Here is a 20,204-nt window from a genome sequence, read left to right on the forward strand (position 1 = left end):
TAGAAAATATCAGTTTACATTTCTAAACATTCATTTTGCCATTAATTATAATAATCTAGTGAGATTTTTGTATGGAGCACAGGCTGTTGTCAGACTCCTTGTGCAAACAGAGATCTGATCTCTCCATCATTCAATCCAGTCTGTCTTAAGAAACAGAAAAATACGGAGACAGACTAAATCCAGAAGAACTGTGGCAACATCTCCAAGATGCTTTAAGAGTCCTACACCTACAAAGCTACAGCACTGTTAACATTTTTAGGCAGTTAGGCACATAAAATGAGGTTGCTGTCAAAAACAATGTCATAAATAGATTTTCTTTATCAATGAACTTATATTAACTAAAATAAATCAGCATTTGATGTGACCATCCTTTGCATTTAAAGCAGCTTTTGCCCTATGTGCACTTGTGCAGAGTTTTTCAGGTAGCTTTGCAGGTAGGTTACTTGAAACATCTTGGAGATGTTGCCACAGTTTTTCTGGATTTAGTCTGTCTCAGTTTTTCTGTTTCTTCATGTCATTCCAGAGACAGACTGGATGATGGTGAGATCAGATCAGTGTGGAGCACTGGCTGTTGTCAGACTCACAAATCTCACTAGATTATTACAATTAATGGCAAACAGAATGTTTGGAAATGTTAACTGATATTTTTACTGACACACTACAGCAAAAGATAGAAATAACTTACTTTAAACCATTTTTTAGCTGGTGAAAATACTTTTGCACAGTACTGTATATCCATCCAATATATATCCAAATGAATATCTATCCACCCAATTATTCATCCACCCCTATGAAAATACATATATGAAAGTGAAGTATATCCATCTACATACGTATCCATCCAAATATCTATCATCTAAATATCCATCCATCCGAACATTTGTCCATCTATCCATCTGAATACTTATTTGAGTATATATTATCTATCCATCTATCCATCCTAAAATCTCTCCATTTGAATATTTCTCCATCCATCCATCCACCCATATCTATTATCTATCCATCCAACAATCCAAATATCTGTCCATCTGAATATGTATTCAAATATCTATTATCTATCCATCCATCTGAATATCTATCCATCCAACAATCCAAATATGTATCCATCCATCCATCTCAATATCTATCTATTCATTCATTCATTCATTCAAATATCTATCCTCTAAATATTTATCCATCCATCCATCTGAATATATATCCATCCAATATATATCCAACTGAATATCCATCTATCCACCTGATTATCCATCCATCCATTTGAACATCCATGATATCCAAGCTGGATATCCATATTTGATAATGAATGTGAAGTATATCCATCTGAATATGTGTCCATCCAAATGTCCATCCATCCAAATATCTATCATCTAAATATTGATCTATCTGTCCATATGTTCACCTATGCATCTGAACATTTATCCATCTATCCATCCATGTATCTATCCATCTGAATACTTATTCAAATATATATTACAGTATGATCCAAATATCTATCCATATGTCTACGAATATTTATCCATCAGTCTAAATATCCATCTGTTCAAATATCTAACCATCCATCTGAATATCCGTCCATCATCCATCCAAATATCTATTAGTTTGAATATTTATCCATCTATCCATCTGAATATTTATCTGAATATCTATGATCTATCTATCCAAATATCTATCCATCCAACAATCTAAATATTTAGAGATGTGAATATTTACCCATCCATCCATCTGAATATATATCCATTCATCCATATAAATATCTATCCATCATCTAAATATCCATCCATCCATCCATCCATCCATCCAAATATCTATACAGCCATCCAATTGAATATTCAAATATCTATTATCTTACTATCTGAACATCTATTCATCCAACAATCAAAATATTTATCCATGTAAATACTTACCCATCCATCCATCCATCCATCTGAATATCCATCCATCCATCCATCCACATATCTATCCATCATCTAATTATCCATCCATCTAAATATCTATCCATCATCTGAATGTTATCCATTCAATATCTATGCAACTAAATATCCATCCATCCATCCATCCATCCACCGGTCGGTCACACTTTATTTTAAGGTCCAGTTCTCGCTATTAACAAACCATTAACTATGGCTTTTGCCTCAGTAAACTCCTAATTTGCTGCTTTTTAACATTTAATAAGTTAGTTGTTAAGTTCAGGTATTGGGATGTAGAATATGGTCATGCAGAATAGGTGCTTTACAAGTACTAATAAACAGCCAATTTGTTAATAATAGGCATGCTAATAAGTAACTAGCTACTAGTTAAAATTGTCCACTATATTAAAGTGTTACCGACAATCAAATAACAAATGTAGCTGTAGATCATCCATGAAAGGCGATGCAAAAGTCAGAATGCTTATTTTTACCTGGCACCACAGAGACACTCATGAACTGAAGACATGTTGGTCATGTTGTCACCATAGCAACAGCATGCTGCTCAAGTACACTCTGTTTGGATCACTATCAGGTATAACATCCACGTAAGTGCTGTCAGCATTTCTCACATATCACAAAAATACTGGATATCTGACATTTCACTAAAGGGGAGCAGAAAAACTAAGTTAGTTATGCAACACGAGTGCCACAAAATTACTTTTAGACATAGTGAGCAAAATTGAACCTGTATGCTTGTGTTATACAGCTCAACACCCACAATTCACTTTCAAAAATAGTCCTTTCAGTTTCTCAGGTGCTGAAAAGCACGTTTAGAGAAGAAAAGGATAAAACAGAAGATCATTTCCAAAGCACTAGCTGCTTGATAACTAACTCACAGAGACTGAGGGGTTAAATCAAGTCCTGTGGGAGAGAGCACAGTACATTTTCCAACTTACCTCTGTGCTACTTGGACATGATGACTACAGAGTAAAGTGTGACGCCTACAGTATGTGACAGGTGAAACCTTTGCCTTCCTATTGAAAGTCTTTCAAAGACTCATTTACTTGTTTCAAAGACCTTCGCAATGACACAGTGTTGATTCAGCAAGTGTTGATTCACTTATTAGAAAACACTTAATAACAAACTTCAGACTTGGAACAAAAGGATAGAGATCTTTTTTGTGCTAAAATCAACAGAGGATCTAATAAAATGGTGTAAGCACAGATAAAAAGGATCTATCTCAAGAACTGGTGGACTCACCAATTTGCATTAAAAGTGATCAAACAAATTACATTTGACTCAGAGTGGTGCATTTTACCTCTTTTATTCAGTTGTTTTTAGAAAAGGATGTCATTAGCACATTCCCGTATCGATTAGGAATGGGTCTCAACACCAAACCAGTCTAGCCAAACCAGAGTAGATTTGATTATCGGTTCTCTTTCGCCATTGTGCTTCAAATACGCTGTGGAAACAGCAAGGTTTAGAGTTCATACAAAAATACTGTACAGAGAATAGAACTTTCATATTACACATTCAAAAATACACATTAATATCAATGCATACATTAATCAGGAATTCAAAATGCATAGGGATGAACACGTTTGGAGCTTTATAAAGCTTATGTAAAATCCTTTAAAAGCCTTCTCTGGTCTCAATATTGCACGTATAAAAGGAACCCCATTGTCTTTCCTTCTGGAATAGTACATAAAACATGTTAATATACTTACACTGAACTATACCATGGTTACCATGTGATGACCTGCAGACACCATGAAGTGGACTCAAAAGAAATAAAATAAAGGTCTTTTAGTGGCAGTTGGTAGAATTACGCAACAGACAGGGAGGTAGCGGGGAGAGAAAAAAACGAAAACTTAAAGGGGCCTAGGAGCGAGCCCTGGGTAGACTCCTAATGCGACGGGCCTGAACAGAGACTCTGATTGTTCAACAAAGTCTTGCAGAACAATGAGTGCTTTCTACTTTACTGCAAATAGATTTTGCTTGTGCTTCCAACACGGTAGTAAAGACTGCAGGGTGAGGAAATACATTCACCTAATCCACAAATAATTGCCGAGTAGAAATGTTTTGGTGTGGGTAGGACCACACTGAAGAAGAAATAACACCAAAAATCAGACTTTTACGTGTGGGAAAAACTGCTTGAACCACACAAGGGAGGAAGTCCTGTGACTCTGACAAACCACAGGATATAGCTGAGCATCTGATTATGGTTATTAGGCGAACCAAGAAACATCAGAAAAACAAGTCTGCAACCAGGAATACAGTAGCTTTCATCAGTCCATGTGGGTTAGTTTGTACTGTTTTAAGGAGTACTCTACACCAAAATTAAAACTGTGACATAATTCACTCACCCCTTACATTGGTTCAAACCCGTACACTCTTAAAAATAAAGGTTCTTTATTAACACTGATGGTTCCATGAGGAAACTTTAACCTCCCATTCCATAAAAGATTCTTTGCAGTGGAAAAACGTTCTTTAGATTTTTTTAATGTCCTTCAAAATAAGACAAAATGGTACTTTTAAAGGAGAAGCTCACTTCCAGAACAAACATTTACAGATAAACAAGTGTCTTACTTCACTCGTAAAGAAATTGTTTCCTGAGGAAAACATTCTAGAATGTTCTCCATATAGTGGATTTCTATGGTGCCTGCGAGTTTAAACTTACTTGAAACTTAAAATAAAGTTTCAATGAAGCCTCAATGGGCCCTAAACAATCCCAGCTGAGGAAGAAGGGTCTTATCTGGTAAAATGATTGGTTATTTTCCCCCAAAATGTACAATTTATATACTTTTTAACCTCAAACGCTCATCCTACATCACTGTTTTACCCTTTTTTGTGAAAGGGCATTTAATCTCACTTTGTAAACACTGGGTCTGTACTTCTGCTTGATGACATGGGAGCTTTTCGACATACCCTATCCGTATTGACCCGGATTACACAGAGTTTACATGCACATCGCAGAGAATAAACAAGATGAGCATTTGAGGTTAAACAGTATATAAATTGTAATTTTTTTAGTAAATAACCAATCATTACGCTAGATAAGACCCTTCTTTCTTGGTTGGGATTGTTTGGAGACCCTTAAAGCTGCACTGAAACTGCATTTTGGACGTTCAGACTCACAGGCACCATAGAAGTCCACTATATGGAGAACAATTCTGGAATGTTTTCAACAAGAAACATAATTTCTTTACGACTGAAGAAAGAAAGACACAAACATCTTGGATGATAAGGGGGTGAGTACATTGTCTGTACATTTTAGTTCTGGAAATGAACAACTTCTTTAAGAACTGATCCCTGAAATGTTTTTTTCTGGGAAAAATGGTTCTTCTATGGCATCACTGTAAAACCCCCCGTTTGGAACCTTTATTTTTAAGAACATATGGTGTAATTTATTCTGTGTAAGAATTACACCATGAACATGTCTGTCAAGTTGCAAAAAAAAAAAAAAAAAAAAAAAAGTACATACGGTAGCTTTGCGCTAAAATTTTGGTAGCAATTTTGGTAAAATAAATAATGACATATTTTGGATGAACTATTCCTTTAGATTAGAAAAAAATGGTACATTTCTTCATCCAGGGTAGCAATACTATGTAGCGTCTGTCCCAACGACGTATATTGGAATCGTAACCCAAATAAAGAGTTTCATAGAGTATTTAGCACACAGTGTACCCTTTGCATATGCAAAAAATGGAACCAGTTCCTGAAATAAAACCGGTTCTTGATTTCCAAACCTAGACGGAAGATGTCCTAACGGTGGTTTCCGAGAATCTTCAAAGACATCAGGTTCCATACGTTTCAAGCCACAAACCTACACAAAGGCATCAGATACACCCTCAAACAAGTTTACTTTAACCGCTTCAACCAGTTGCTCCGTCAAATGTTCCACAAAGAACTGTCCTGTGGGGTGTAACGGTTCTCATAGCAGCGGAAAACTCCATGATCCAAACACACAACATGACAGACGACACTAAACATCCTCAGTTCCCTTTTTCGGATGTCAAGATTTATTCTACCACGGCCCAACAGAGACCATAAATCTCACATTTGCGAAACGCTAGATAAATGTTTAGTGGAGGTTAATAGATTGTGGGGCCCTAGTGTCCACAGAGACGTGACCTTTGTAAAAGCCGGGTGCCCCACAAGCCTGCAACTTGAGTTAACGATGTGCCAGCTTTACAAACGTTCCTAGAACCAACGTGTCTGAAATAGCTTGTGGCGGAAACATTTGTGATATTTGGCCAGTGGTGGCAAATGGCAGCGTGGCGACAGTCTACCGTGAAAGAACGTGCCCTTGAGACCTGGACGTTCGTAGGGACTGGAGTGAATGCTACATTGTGGCAGCAGTTTGGTGTTAAAAGATAAAGAGAGGTATGTGGAGAGTGAAGGTAGGGCTACCAAAGTACTTACTACGATAAGCTTTTCAAGCAGTCAATGACATGTCAATGAAGTCAGGACATGTCAGACCTTTATTGCTGCATGAGAGTACATGTGGACATTTGAGGACGTAGGTAATGGAGGTATGTTCTGCTAACTAAAAAAAGTGTCGAGAAATTAAGTGTTTACATGACAGTTTCTTATGAAAGTATCTTGAGCAAATGCATTTTGCACAAAGAGGGTATAAAATAGGTACTCGAACTTGCAAAAAAGTCACTTTCTTTTAGAAAATGACTGTTATTTTCAGTCAAATTTATTTTTTAGCTATTTTATATGAGGTCTGAACTTATTTCAACCCTGTTTTTTAAAATTTTGCTAAAATTAAGCCGCCACTCAGTAGAGGCTAGCTAGTTTAGGATCAAATGTTGGTTTGTGGCTATTGCTAACCATATTGCCAAATAAATTAAATGCAAATACTTTATTTGGTTGATCATTTTGAATTCAATAACAGAGCTGAATGATTCAGCTTGATCAACACTAATATTTATGTAAATATTTAGAAAAATTAATTATATTATTTGTTTGCTTTCTTATGTTTCTCATGTAAAGACGTTTATTTATTTATTTATTTTGCATTGTGGGAATTTATATAGTAATAGCATTGCAAAAAAATAAATAAATAAATGCAGGAAAGGGCAAAATATTTGTTTTTGTTTTTGGTGGATAAAATGTGTTGATATAAAAAAATAACTTTGACTACAAATAATTGCAGTCAAAACTGCAAAAGTTAAAATTTAACAGCATGGCTAATAAGCATTTTTAAAATAAGTATTTTAAATGAGAAATAAACACATTTAATATGTGTAAAACTATCTATGTAGCATTTTGCATTATATAATATTTTATGTAACTTCTTTATGTAAATTACTTAATCCAATCAACCTCATTTTGCATTAAAAAAAGGAATGTCACAGTAAAATATACCCTATTTGTGGAAAATGCATTATAATTACTGGAAAATAAGAGAAGTGTTGTTGACAGTGAGGCTGTGAAGTCTTTGTTGATAATATCAAACAGCAACTTTCATTTTAGAGCAGCAGGCAGTCATCGTGTGCATTGTTGTCGTGGCACTCGTGGCCTGAAGGGTTTGTGTGTATGTTGGTGTCTGACACAGAAGCAAATTTAGGTTTGTTTGTAGGGAGTCTATAGTGTTTATGTGTTTAGGGGACAAAGAATGGTGGTGTTTTGTCTTTTTATAGTAGAAGTGTGTGTGTTTGTGAGAAAGGACAAAGTGTGCCTGAAGGTATTCCTGCAGTGACTCATCCAGGACTAAAACAAAGCTTAATTTGTAGTTTGTTGTGGAAGTGAAAACACTTGCTACTGCAAATGGAAACAACTTGCGTCTAATTGCGATCTACGTCAAAAGCAGAATCCTTTTTCTGTTTTGTAAACATTTAGACACAGTATGTTTTTATCTGAAAAAGAAAAGATAAAAACTAAAATAAAACCAAACAGAAAATAAAGTGAACAACAACATAAACTAAAACTAAAAAAAAAAAGAAAAGAAAAGAAAAAAGAAAAGAAAAGAAAACATGATATGCGGGGGGAAATATATACATCTTGGCCACAAATTAAGAATTTGTTTTCTCTTTTTAGTTATTTTCTTTTGTTTTGACCATGGTTTACCAAAACGAGGGAACGAATCAGTACAATGTGGCCACGATTTAGTAAACAAGGTTATGAATCAGTACTATGTGACTAAAATGACGGAACGAATCAGTACAACATGGCCATGATTTATTAAAATGAGGGAATGAATTGGTAGAACATGACCCTGGTTTACTAAAGCGAGGAAACGAATCAGTACAATGAGACTATGATTTACAAAAATGAGGGAATGAATCAGTACAATGTGGCCATGATTTACAAAAATGAGGGAATGAATCAGTGCAACGTGACCACGATTTACAAAAATGAGGGAACGAAAAAGTAAGAAGTGACCATGACTTACTAAAACGAGGGAACGAATCAGTAAAAAGGGACCACAATTTACTAAAATGAGGGAATGAATCAGTACAATGTGACCACAATTTACAAAAAAATGAGGGAACGAATCAGTAAAAAGTGACCACGATTTACAAAAATGAGGAAACAAATCAGTACAACATGACCACAACTAATCAGTACTATGTGACTATGGTTTTAAAAAAATGAGAAAATGAATCAGTACAACATAGCCACAATTTACTAAAACAAGGGAATGAACCAGTAAAAAGTGACTGCGATTTGCTAAAACAAAGAAACAAATTGGTACATTGCGGCCACAATTCACTAAAATTAGGGAATGAATCAGTACAACATGACCCTGGTTTACTAAAAGCGAGGAAACAAATCAGTGCAACATGATTATGATTTACAAAAATGAGGGAACGAATCAGTACAACATGGCCACGATTTACTAAAATAAGGGAATGAATCAGTAGAACATGACCCTGGTTTACTAAAGCGAGGAAACTAATCAATACAACGTGATTATGATTTACAAAAATGAGGGAACGAATCAGTACAACATGGCCACGATTTACTAAAACGAAGGAACAAATCGGTACAACGTGACCACGATTTACAAAAATAAGGGAACAAATCAGCAAAAAGTGGCCACAATTTACTAGAATGAGGAAACTAATCAGTACTATGTGACTATGGTTTTAAAAAAAATGAGGAAAGTAATCAGTACAACGTGACCACGATTTACAAAAACGAGGGAACGAATCAGTAAAAACTGTCCACGATTTACTAAAACAAAGAAACAAATTGGTACATTGCGGCCACAATTTACTAAAATGAGGGAATGAATCGGTAAAACGTGATCACGATTTGCTAAAACAAGGGAACGAATCAAAACAATGTGACTATGATTAGGGAATAAACCAGTACAACATGGCCATAACTAACTAAAATGAAGGAATGAAACTGTACAACACGAACATGATTCACAAAAATGAGGGAGCGAACCAGTATGACATGACAATGATTAACTAAGACAAGGGAACGAATCAGGACAACGTGGCCACAAATTTAAAAACTAATAAACGAATTAAGTCATGAGAACGAATTCTTATTTTGTGCTCATGATATATGTATATATTTTTTACCCCCATATCATGTGCAAGACTCCATTGTAAAGAAAAGAAAATAAATTTTTGTTTTGATGAGGTGAAATCCATGTGTGGTGTATGCATTGTAATAGTCCATGATTTTTTTGTTTTGTTCTGTTTTTAAAAACTGGCTCAGATCCTTTCGAGTTTTGTACTGAAAACTGGCTCAAATCTTTTGTTGTACAGTTTCCACGATCACTCCTTATAATCTGGATATTTCAGTTCATACGAGTTTTGTAATGAAACCAGTGAATCATGGCTCCTTCTGATAGTCTGTTGCAACAAATGGTCTGGGTGGTCATAGTCTGAGTTACCAAATGGTCACAGGTCCAGCGTGCTGGTCTGGTGCTCGCGGGAATGGCCTACGGGGTTGAAGTGTGGATGGCAGTCATGGGGCTGGGCGACACCTGGCTGTGCTAATGGGTTTCGGCTAATCACCAGCTCAAGTTTGTCTCCGGCCTCTGTGATAAGGGGCACAGCTAAGCAGCAGTCGAAATCTCGCGTCCTCACGTGGTTCACCTGGCGGAAAGACATTAAGATAAGCTTCAGTAAACTTGTTAAAAATCCAGGTAATAAATGTTTTATGTAAGAGTGTAAAACGTTTTATACTATATATTGATAAAAATAATATAAAATAGAAGATTAGACGGACAAGTAATAAAAAATTTGAAAATTTGATCCAATTCTCAAGTATGAAAACAGACATACAAGAACCTACAACTTAATCATAGTCGCTGGATGCTTTGCTGTGGTTAACATACAGCTTAAGTATATCTTAACGCAGATTTAATCATTTCCACAGCCAGTGATGCATGGCAGATAAGCGAGAAGGGGCGTTCTCTAAGAGTTGACCACAAGCGCTGTGTAGCTACACAGAAGAAGTTAAATCACTTTTTAACTCGACATGTCCACCCAGAGTCAAAGGCCTACTGTCATCCTCATACCTCATTCTGGCCCTCTCAAGTTTATATTTAACCAAGCTGGGCAGATCGTATAGCTGGGGCGAGGGAGGGGGTGCTGGGAAACCAGTGTGTGGTGATCTGAGAAGAGGCACCTGAAGGATCCTGTCGTACGGTTTGAGTCCAGCACGGTCCGCTGGACCCTCAGGTCTGATCATGTTCACGTAAACACCCTTTTCCAAGAAACCGTCCGATACGCTGAATCCAAAGTCATCGCTCTCTGGGTCTTTCATCACAGTCACCTGTAGTTGTGTAACACAAAAATATTTTAACTATTTAACCATGAGCTCATTTCTTCTAAATATGTTCAGCAGATGATGTTGAAGTCTTAAAGAAATAGTTCACATAAAAATAAGTCCTTAGGCTGAAAAAAGCAATCTTGCAATATATATATATATATATATATATATAGGTCAAATAGGTCTAAATGAAAAATATAATGCCATTAACCCTTAAATGCATGAATGTTTTGGCAATCATTATTACACATTATTACATTACTATTACATAGCAAAAAAATCTCTTGATATTTTAAAAACAATTACAGAAGAATAAAATAAAGCATATTTTGTTACCTTTTGAAATTTAGAAGGGTTTAATTTGAGCAGATTATTTTATCATAGCTGTCCTCAAAGCAAAACAAAAAACAAAACAAAACAACTTCAACAACAAATGAAGCCAAACAATGAGCAAAGCAAATATAAACAAAACTCCAAAACAAATTCTTCAAAGCAACTCCTAGAACACGTCAGTTTTCCTCTGAAACAAAGCAAAACAAAACAAAATAAAAGCAAAGCAAAACAAAACAACGACAGCAAATGAAGCCAAACAAAAAGCAAAGTAAACTAAAAAAAAAACCCCAAAACAAAATCTTTAAAGCAATTCCTAGGACATGTTGGTTTTCCTTTGAAACAAAGCAAAACAAAAGCAAAACAAAATAACTTCAACAACAAATGAAGCCTAACAAAGAGCAAAGCAAATTTAAACAAAACTTTAAAACAAAATCTTCAAAGCAACTCCTAGAACATGTAAATTTTCCTCTCAAATAATCAAAGCAAAGCAAAACAAAACAACTTCAACAACAAATGAAGCCAAACAAAAAGCAAAGCAAACTAAAACAAAACCTAAACTGAACTAAAAACAAAACTCCAAAACAAAATCGTCAAAGCAACTCCTAAGACATGTCAGCTTTCCTATGAAATAAATAAAGCAAAGCCAAACCAAAACACAAAAGAAAACAAAAAAGAAAGCGAAGTATACTAAATAAAACAAAACAAAAAAGCAAAGCAAATCAAAAAGCAAAGCAAACACAAAAACAAAATATTCAAAGCAACTCCCAGGACGTGTCATTGTCCTCTGAAATAAAGCAAAGCCAAAGAAAAAAAAGATGCAAAACAAAAAAGCAAATCTCCAAAACAAACCCAACAACTCCAAACAAAGCAGCTCACAAGACATATCAGTTTTCCTTGGAAACAAACCATGGTTATGCTGATGTGACAGATCTGTGTATAATTTATTATCATAATTTACTGGTTCTGCATGAACTTGATGCAGTATCTCCAGGGGGAAAAAAAACACTCCTTTGAGTCTGAAAAACAACATTTCTTGCTAAAACAAATGAAAAGCACCTACAATATTAACCAATGAGGGATGGAACATGCATCTCCCTACCCTTGCCCAGGTACATTTCCAATGAAAATAAATACTCGCAGTGATTACTAATACCAACAATGCTAACCAAAACCACAGAAGGAGATGGAACTAGTTTTATCTAAGGGAATCCACATACCATTCAACTGTGTGTTCAACTTATATTGTGGAGTTCGCCCACCTTGTGCAGCTCTAACGGTGTGGGCGACAGGATGTCCTGAATTTCTTCTTTGATTCTCCGTGACTCCCAGGTCTTCTCGGACACGCGGAGCGTGCTCTTGTTCTTGGTCTCGTTGAGGAGATGCGGGGCTTTCCTCAGAGGGCTGAGGTGAGGTTGGTTAACTGTCTCGCCGTGGGCCTTTCCACCCTCTACACCCAAACTCAGGGCACTGCCAGTCATTATCGACGCCTACGGGTGGAAAACAACCACAAACATTGATTACTGGCCATCGTTCTCCAGTGCGTTGAACTCCTGTCATGTGAAAGGGCCTTCAGGCCACACTGTTTCAACAGGGAGCCTCTCTCTGATTGGGCTCTCATTAGGCAATTTTCTAATCTAATAAAATCCTATTAACCAGAGGACGTGAAGCCCATCCTCATTTACCTTTAATGAGCTCCAGATCCATTTATTTCCAATGAGCTGCGACTGAAATGTGTGTTAATTGAGAGTTCAGGCATTTGTGACTCTTTGAAGCTGTTGTTCAATAGGATTTAACTTAAAACACAGGATCTGAGCAGTTAGGCTCATGAAATTACTTTCAAAACACAGTTAGCGTACAAGGAATTGCAGATTACTTGGAAAGCTGCAGCCCATTATGCCTTAATAACATAATTGGAGATTTTTGCCGGCTTGTACTTAGTCATACGTGACTTTGGGGATGTAACTACAATAGATACTTCTGTAAAGTCCCTCAGAAACCACAAAGCAACACCTCACTTAACCTTTGTGCTGAATAATCTTTACGTAATTTGGTGTTCCCTGTCAAAAATATTGAAATATGTTACAGTATATTACCACCACATCTTGGATTCAGTCTTATCGTCAACTTATCTTCTAATTAGCACAGATTTTGTGTTTCTTTTCAGATCTGGTTGATCACAGGCCTCATTGATCTGAACTTATGGACCTGTGATGATCTTAGGTCCTGGGTATTTTTAAAACTGCAGCTTTTCTATACAGTTTGGCCATTTGTCCACACTGTCCACACATAAAAAACACAATTTGTTGAGTCAGCTTAAAATAATTTGTTACCCTGCTGCCTTAAAATGTTAAGTTCAGTCAACTAAAAATAAGTTTAGTCAACTTGAAATGTTAAGTTGTACTAAGTAACAACTTAGATATTTGTGTTTGCTAAACTTAACAGATGGGTAAGTAACCCAGCTGCCTTAAAATTTTAAGGTGATTCAAATCAAATATCTAAGTTGTCACTTAGTATAATTTAACATTTCAAGTTGAATAAACTTTTTTTGAGTTGACTGAACTTAAAATTTTAAGGCAGCCAGGTTACAAATTATTTTAAGTTGACTCAGCAAATTGTTTTTTTACAGTGCATATGGAAACGCAGTATCAGGTCACCGAAACCTTTTTGAAAAATCCTGCAGGGTGAAGATTTCCAGAAACTGCGGTTGCAGTGTTGTCGTGAGATTTTGGCTTGTGACGTCGGAGTGTGCACTTTTTTCAGGCTTCTGATTGGCCAACATGGCTTTACAGTTAGGGTTATATCACCGCCTGTTGGTTTGGTATGCTCTTGACAGTGCATCATAGCGTTTTTTTTCTTTTCTTTCTTTTTTTTTTTAATGAAGAAGGAAAAATACCCATGCACATGTGGACTAGGCGTGCATCAGTCTTGGTTAGTTATAGTTTTATCACTGTTTCTCTGTAAAAGCTCATGTCTTGGTTTCCTGGTTTTGCTCCTGTTCTGAGTTTCCTGATTCACCCGTGTTTGCTTTACTTTCAGTTATTAAACTCTATACTGCCACTGGATATGCCTTATCTCGCCTTTGGCCTCTCAGCATTACAACACCTTAGTTACTGAGTGAAAAAAGCATTATTTTTTGGAAAAAAAATTACATTATTCACTTAATAACTAAGCTCAGATCAATGATCAGCAAGTTCCAAAATGAAAAAAAAAAAAAAAAAACGTGCTAACTGAAAGAAAACAAGTTGATCAAAAAACTGAATTCAATATTTGGTGATGATAATATAGTACATAGAGATTTACAAGCTATTTTTTGTAGGCTGATCATTTTTAAGAGAACACCACTACAGTAACAGAGTGGGAGGAAAAAGTACTCAGAAAAAAGAACAAAAAATATGATTTTTTAGAAATTTGTGATATTGTGTAAGCAAGGTCAATAAGTTTTAGTCCAATACAATGACATTAACTAGCATTTTCAGAAAAAAAAAAAAGTATAAAATGACTTAAACATAACATGATAGTTTGAAATAAATTTGAAATTAAATAATTAACTAGGAAAAAGAAAGAGAAAAAAGTTGCTAAGGTAACATTTAAAAAAAAGCACTAAAATAAATTAAAACTTCAATACAAATGGAAATTAAATAGACTTTAAAATAAACAAGAATGACTAAAAATGACAAAGTCTACTGAAAGTTACAGAATTTAAAACTGTATAGACTTTGAAACAAAAATTACTAAAAGAAACAAACTAAACTAAAATGAAACAAAACCAAACTAGGAATGAAAAAAAAAGTACTAAATATTCAACAAAATTTTAGACTTCAAACCAAACAAAACTGACTAAAAATTACATAACTACTGAGAGTTCAACAAAATTTGAAACTACTTCAAAACAAACAAAAATGACTAAGAATGACAAAAACTACTGAAATTCAACAAAATGTAAAACTATACAGACTTCAAAACAAAAATGACTAAACAAAACAAAAAACAAAAACAAACTAAACTAAAACAAAACAAAAGAAAACTAAGAATGACAAAAACTACTACTAAGGTCAACTAAATTTAAAACTATATAGAATTTGAAACAAACAAAAATGACTAAAAATAACAAAATTACTAAGAGATCAACAAAATTTAAAACTATATGGACTTCAAAACTAACACAGCTGACTGAAAATGACAAAAACTACTGAAAGGGCAACAAAATTTAAAACTATATAGACGTCAAAACAAAAATGACTGAAAGTTCAATAAAATTTATAAAATAATACAGACTTTAAAACAAACAAAAATAACTACAGAGTTCAAAACAAACAAAAATGACTAAAAATGACAAAAACTACTGAAAGTTCAACCATTTGTAAGACTATATAGACTTCAAAACAAACAAAATGACAAAAACTACTGAAAGGTCAACAAAATTTAAAATTATAGAGTTCAAAACAAACAAAAATTACTAAAAATTACAAAAACTACTGAAAGTTAAACAAAATTTCAAATGATATACATTTCAAAACAAACAAAAATAACTGAAAGTGACAAGAACTACTAAATGTTCAGCTAAATTTAAAACTATATAGACTTCAAAACAAACAAAATGACTAAAAATGACAAACTACTGAAAGTTTAATTAAATTTAAAACTACAGACTTTAAAACAAACAAAAATGACAAAAAATGACAAAAACTACTGACAGTTCAACAAAATATACAAATATAGATTTAAAAACAAAAATGACTAAAAATGACAAAAAAACTACTGAAAGATTAATAAAATGTTAAATTATATAGACTTCAAAGCAAACAAAAACTACTAAAATGACAAACTACTGAAAGTTTAACAAATTTTAAAATGAAAAAGGTAAATAAAAAAAGTTCAAAATATTAATAAAAACTGGTGCAAATTCTGTCACTGTTCACCTACTTTTACTCAGAAATTGCTTGTAGATTTTATAATTACAAAAAAGGCAAGTAACACATCGAATTGAACTTGAACATTTTAAGTAGAAAGACTTTTTTTTTTAAATATGTACTCCAATAATCTTTTAACATAGTGTTCATGTTGTCCTAAGCCTGTATGACAGACTTGTTCTGTACAACACAAAAAGAGACATTGTGAAGAATGTCCTGGCTGCTCTTTTTCACAGAAATGTTACACACACAAGAGTTGACAGCAACCCACTGACTGATTGTACTGAAAAGAGTGCCAGGACAGGACAAAACTCCTCCTTTTGCATTCCACAGAAAACAGAAAGTTAAGTATCGTTGAAGGAACATGTCATCCATGACTGACCTCGCTAGCCAGTGTCATCAAACATCTGATAAAAACACTTCCCCATACTTTCGTAACTCTCCTCGCTTGGTTGTGTAAGAACAGAGCTTATTGTTTTGAGCAAACAGGCGTGAAATGAGCCGTCAGTCACCATGCTGGGTCTTTGTGGTAATAGAAGTGTAGTGATTGGTGATTTCCGACTTTAAAAAGGGAATTCACAAAGAACGATCTGCGCCTGCTGATGGTGGTGTGTATTTGCATGCACTGTCTGTGCTGTTTTAGCACTCAACTCACTACAGGAATTATGAAAATAAGGTTATGGTGCAAAGACAGGCCAAAAAATGTGCAGAATGGCACAATTCCTGATCTTGATGGCCAGATTTGAGTGATTGGTTGTGGAGGATGCGGCAGATTACCACAATATGACATAATTCACTGGTACTGTACAGCATTGCTCAACCACTCAACTTCAAACGAGTTTTTCAAAAAAAAAATAAATAAATAAATAAAAAAAAAAAATAAAAATAGGAAAAATTCTGTTATTTATAATAACAATTATATACACTTTCTCTGCATTATGTCATTTAAAATGAGACTAATTTTGAGATAAGTAAATATGATAAAGGAGGAATTAAAACAATTAATTACGTGTTTTCTTAATTAAAATGTTTAAACATAAATGAGAGTGTTTTAGCATGAATGGAAAAAAAACATACAAACAAGTAGATATTTGACAAAATACTTTAAAAAAAAAAAAAAAAAGAATTTATTTGACTAGGTATGTAAAAATGCATATAAAACTTACATTAAAATATTTATACAAAAACAAGCCTTGTTTATATTTGCAGTAAGTTTTATATTATTATTATTATTATTATTATTATTATTATTTTAATTTCTATTTTTTTGAGGAATGGAAAAAAATGAAAGAAAAACAAACAAACAAACAAATACTAATTTGATAAAAAATGTTCTTCCATATTATATTCAAAATATTTCAAATATACATTAAAATATTTATAGAAAAACAAGCTTTTTTATTTCCAGTTTCCTTTAATTTAGTTTAAGTTTTAGTAATTTTATGTTTTGTCATTTTTATTTATTTATTTTATTTTACAAAATGTTCAGCCATTTTAAATACCAGATATTTCAAACAGAATGTATTTGACAAGATATACAGACATGTCAAAATATAAAACATAAATTATTATTATTTATTTTATTTAATTTTCAGCTTTCTTTTTAATTTCAGTTTAAGTTTTAGTAATTTTGTGCTTTGCCATTTTTATTAGGGTTTCTTTTAGTACTACAATTTAAACAAAAATATAAAATAAGTTCTGCATTTAATATTTTATTTACTTTTATTTTATTTTATTTCCAGGCTGTGATGACTCCATTTACTAACATTGCAAATGTACCTTTTTTTGGTTTTTGTTTTATTTCATTTTATTTTTATTTTTTTCTTAATTTATTGCACATTTATAAGACTACTTTGTTGCATTACTTTATATTACCATTACATAAAAACAAAATCAGCTTTGTGTTTGTAATTGCAAATTTAATATCTTTCTGTTTTAATAACATTAATTAAGACTTTTTTTGTCATTTCTTGATTTTGAGGGTCATAGAAATGCTATCGTGGATTTTACCTATTGCTATTGGATCAAATGGGAACTCAAAAATGGCATTTGTAGTAGTTTCCTTTCATAACTATAGAAGTCTACCCAACTATGACAAAATTTGCACTTCGGAGAACCCTTGAAATGTGAAAAGGGATCCATTAACATATAAATTACATAACATTAAATTCATTTAATGCATCAAATGACTCTTACACAACTGATTTTGACTAGTCCAAATGATCAACTTTTTCTTCAGAGAAATGCCTTTCCTCTTATTCGTTCATTTATATCTAATCCATGGTATGATTAAACATTTTCCCATCATGGCAGCAGCCTACCTCGATCTCGCGCAGGAGTTCGGACTGGCCGCAGGTCTCCAGGTCTTCCAGGGCCTGGCACCAGAAACTGTCCTCCTGCTCCATCATGAGGCCGTCGGCATGCGGCTGGCTGCTGTATCTGCGGCAGATGCACACATTATAGCCAGTGAGCCTTGAGCCACTTAGGCTTGCACTCACATCCAGCACTCTGGCACCGGCCTTGGCACGTTAAGACGGACCGCAAGGCTGGGTGGAGAGGAGCATCCTGGGAGAGAAAATCTGTAGGCCTGAAGCACTGCTAAAAACTTAAAACTCAAAATTAAAACTTGCCCTCATGAGCAGTGATTAATGAAGTATTAAAAATAATGAAATAAAAGTAATGAGGAATTATTATTTTTTTTTTTTTTGTACTGCAAGGCATTGATTAATAATTGCTTGTTTTGAACGACGGGTAATTGTAGAGTAAAACTTTAAAAGAAGAGCCGAAATAATTTTTGTATAATGCAATTAGTGTTGATTTTGTATTATTTATATAGTAAAGTATTTATTAAAAGGTTTTGTATATATATATATATATATATATATAAAACGTATATGACTACAGATGCAGTGACGTAAAAATGTACAAACCGTAAATATTAAAAAAAAATATATATATATATATATATGTCATTTGTATTAGTTTCTAAATATTTGTTAAACATTTCTGTTCAGCTGTTTCTAGGACTTTAGTAAGTTTTAGTACTTTTAGCAATTTTAGTATATATATATATATATATATATATGAGACAGTATGGATTTAAAAAATAAAATAAAATGTATCATTTTTACTTAAGTTCCTGCCATTTTAAATATTAAGTGTTTAATATTTAATTTATTTGGCTAGTTATGAACATGTTAAAATATATATAATAAAATATAAAATATTTATAGAAAAAAGCATTTTTATTAGTTTTTTATCTATCTATCTATCTATCTATCTATGACAGTAAAAGGATTGATTAACAATTCAGAAAATTGCAGACACTGATAAATATATATAAAAAAGTAAATAATTAAGCTTTTATTTTTACATTTTCTATTAATTAATTGTTTATTAATTGTTAATTTTGTAAATATTTAAATTAACTTACTTTTTTTTTCAATTCAAAAACTTCAAAAAGTATAATTTGTATATATATATATATGTGTATGCATGTATAATGTTTATAATACAAGTTTAACTTTATAATCTAACATTTATTACCTTGAACCTCAAAAAAGTTGTAGCAATAAATTATTGAATTTTCTTTAAGTAAAGATCATGTTCCATAAAGATATTTTGTAAGTTTCCTACCGTAAATATATGAAAACTGAATTTTTACTTAGTAATATGCATTGCTAAGATCTTCATTTGGACAACTTCAAAGGTGATTTTTTCAATATTGTTTTTTTTTTTTTTTTTTTTTTTTTTGCACCCTCAGATTCCAGATTTTCAAATAGTTGTATCTCGGTCAAATATTGTTCTATTCTAACAAACCATACATCAATGAAAAGTTTCAGTTTTCAGATGATGTATAAATCTCAATTTCGAAAAAATTGATACTTCTGACTGGTTTTGTGATCCACGGTCACATTTATAGTTTATTAACAACTATTTAATAGTTTAATAAAATCAAATACCGTATGACACATTATATTTTTCAAGCTCGGAACATGAGTGTTTCTGACTCTCACCCGGCAGCTTTATCCCAGTCGTCCTCACTGAATCCCCCGTCAGTGAAGGGATAGTTTTTGCGGCGGGTTGGAGGAGGCGTGCTGTTCCTCTGCTTGGTGTTACGCCACTCGTGAGGGTGTAACGCAATCCCAGCGGCCTGATGGATGTAGGCACCTTTGGAGAAGGATCAGGTCATATGTTTTCACTGAGGCTGTCAATAGATGACCAGCACACTGATATTTACACGTAACGGAAGTAAACCCACCCTGGCTGCTGTAACCGGCGTCGATTCCTGAGCCGTCCCATGACT

At 33.6% G+C, this 20,204-nt stretch overlaps 1 protein-coding gene across 1 annotated transcript in view; it reads right to left on the reverse strand.

Annotated features, from left to right (window-relative positions):
• Positions 1-3,215: 3,215 nt before the first annotated feature.
• The window catches only part of grip2b (glutamate receptor interacting protein 2b), a 176,742-nt gene continuing 159,753 nt past the window's right edge, over positions 3,216-20,204 (reverse strand). The window contains exons 19-25 of the mRNA XM_051095091.1: positions 20,160-20,204; positions 19,915-20,068; positions 18,220-18,337; positions 12,248-12,475; positions 10,512-10,658; positions 9,772-9,976; positions 3,216-3,369 (exon numbers count right to left, since the gene is read on the reverse strand). The exon at positions 20,160-20,204 is cut by the window's right edge and continues 138 nt beyond it. Coding sequence (XP_050951048.1) covers positions 9,779-9,976; positions 10,512-10,658; positions 12,248-12,475; positions 18,220-18,337; positions 19,915-20,068; positions 20,160-20,204 — 890 coding nt within the window. The 3' untranslated portion in view covers positions 3,216-3,369; positions 9,772-9,778. The remainder of the gene's footprint in view (positions 3,370-9,771; positions 9,977-10,511; positions 10,659-12,247; positions 12,476-18,219; positions 18,338-19,914; positions 20,069-20,159) is intronic.

The sequence above is a fragment of the Labeo rohita genome, chromosome 22 (assembly GCF_022985175.1).
Source record: "Labeo rohita strain BAU-BD-2019 chromosome 22, IGBB_LRoh.1.0, whole genome shotgun sequence".
NCBI classification, from domain to species: Eukaryota; Metazoa; Chordata; class Actinopteri; order Cypriniformes; family Cyprinidae; genus Labeo; species Labeo rohita.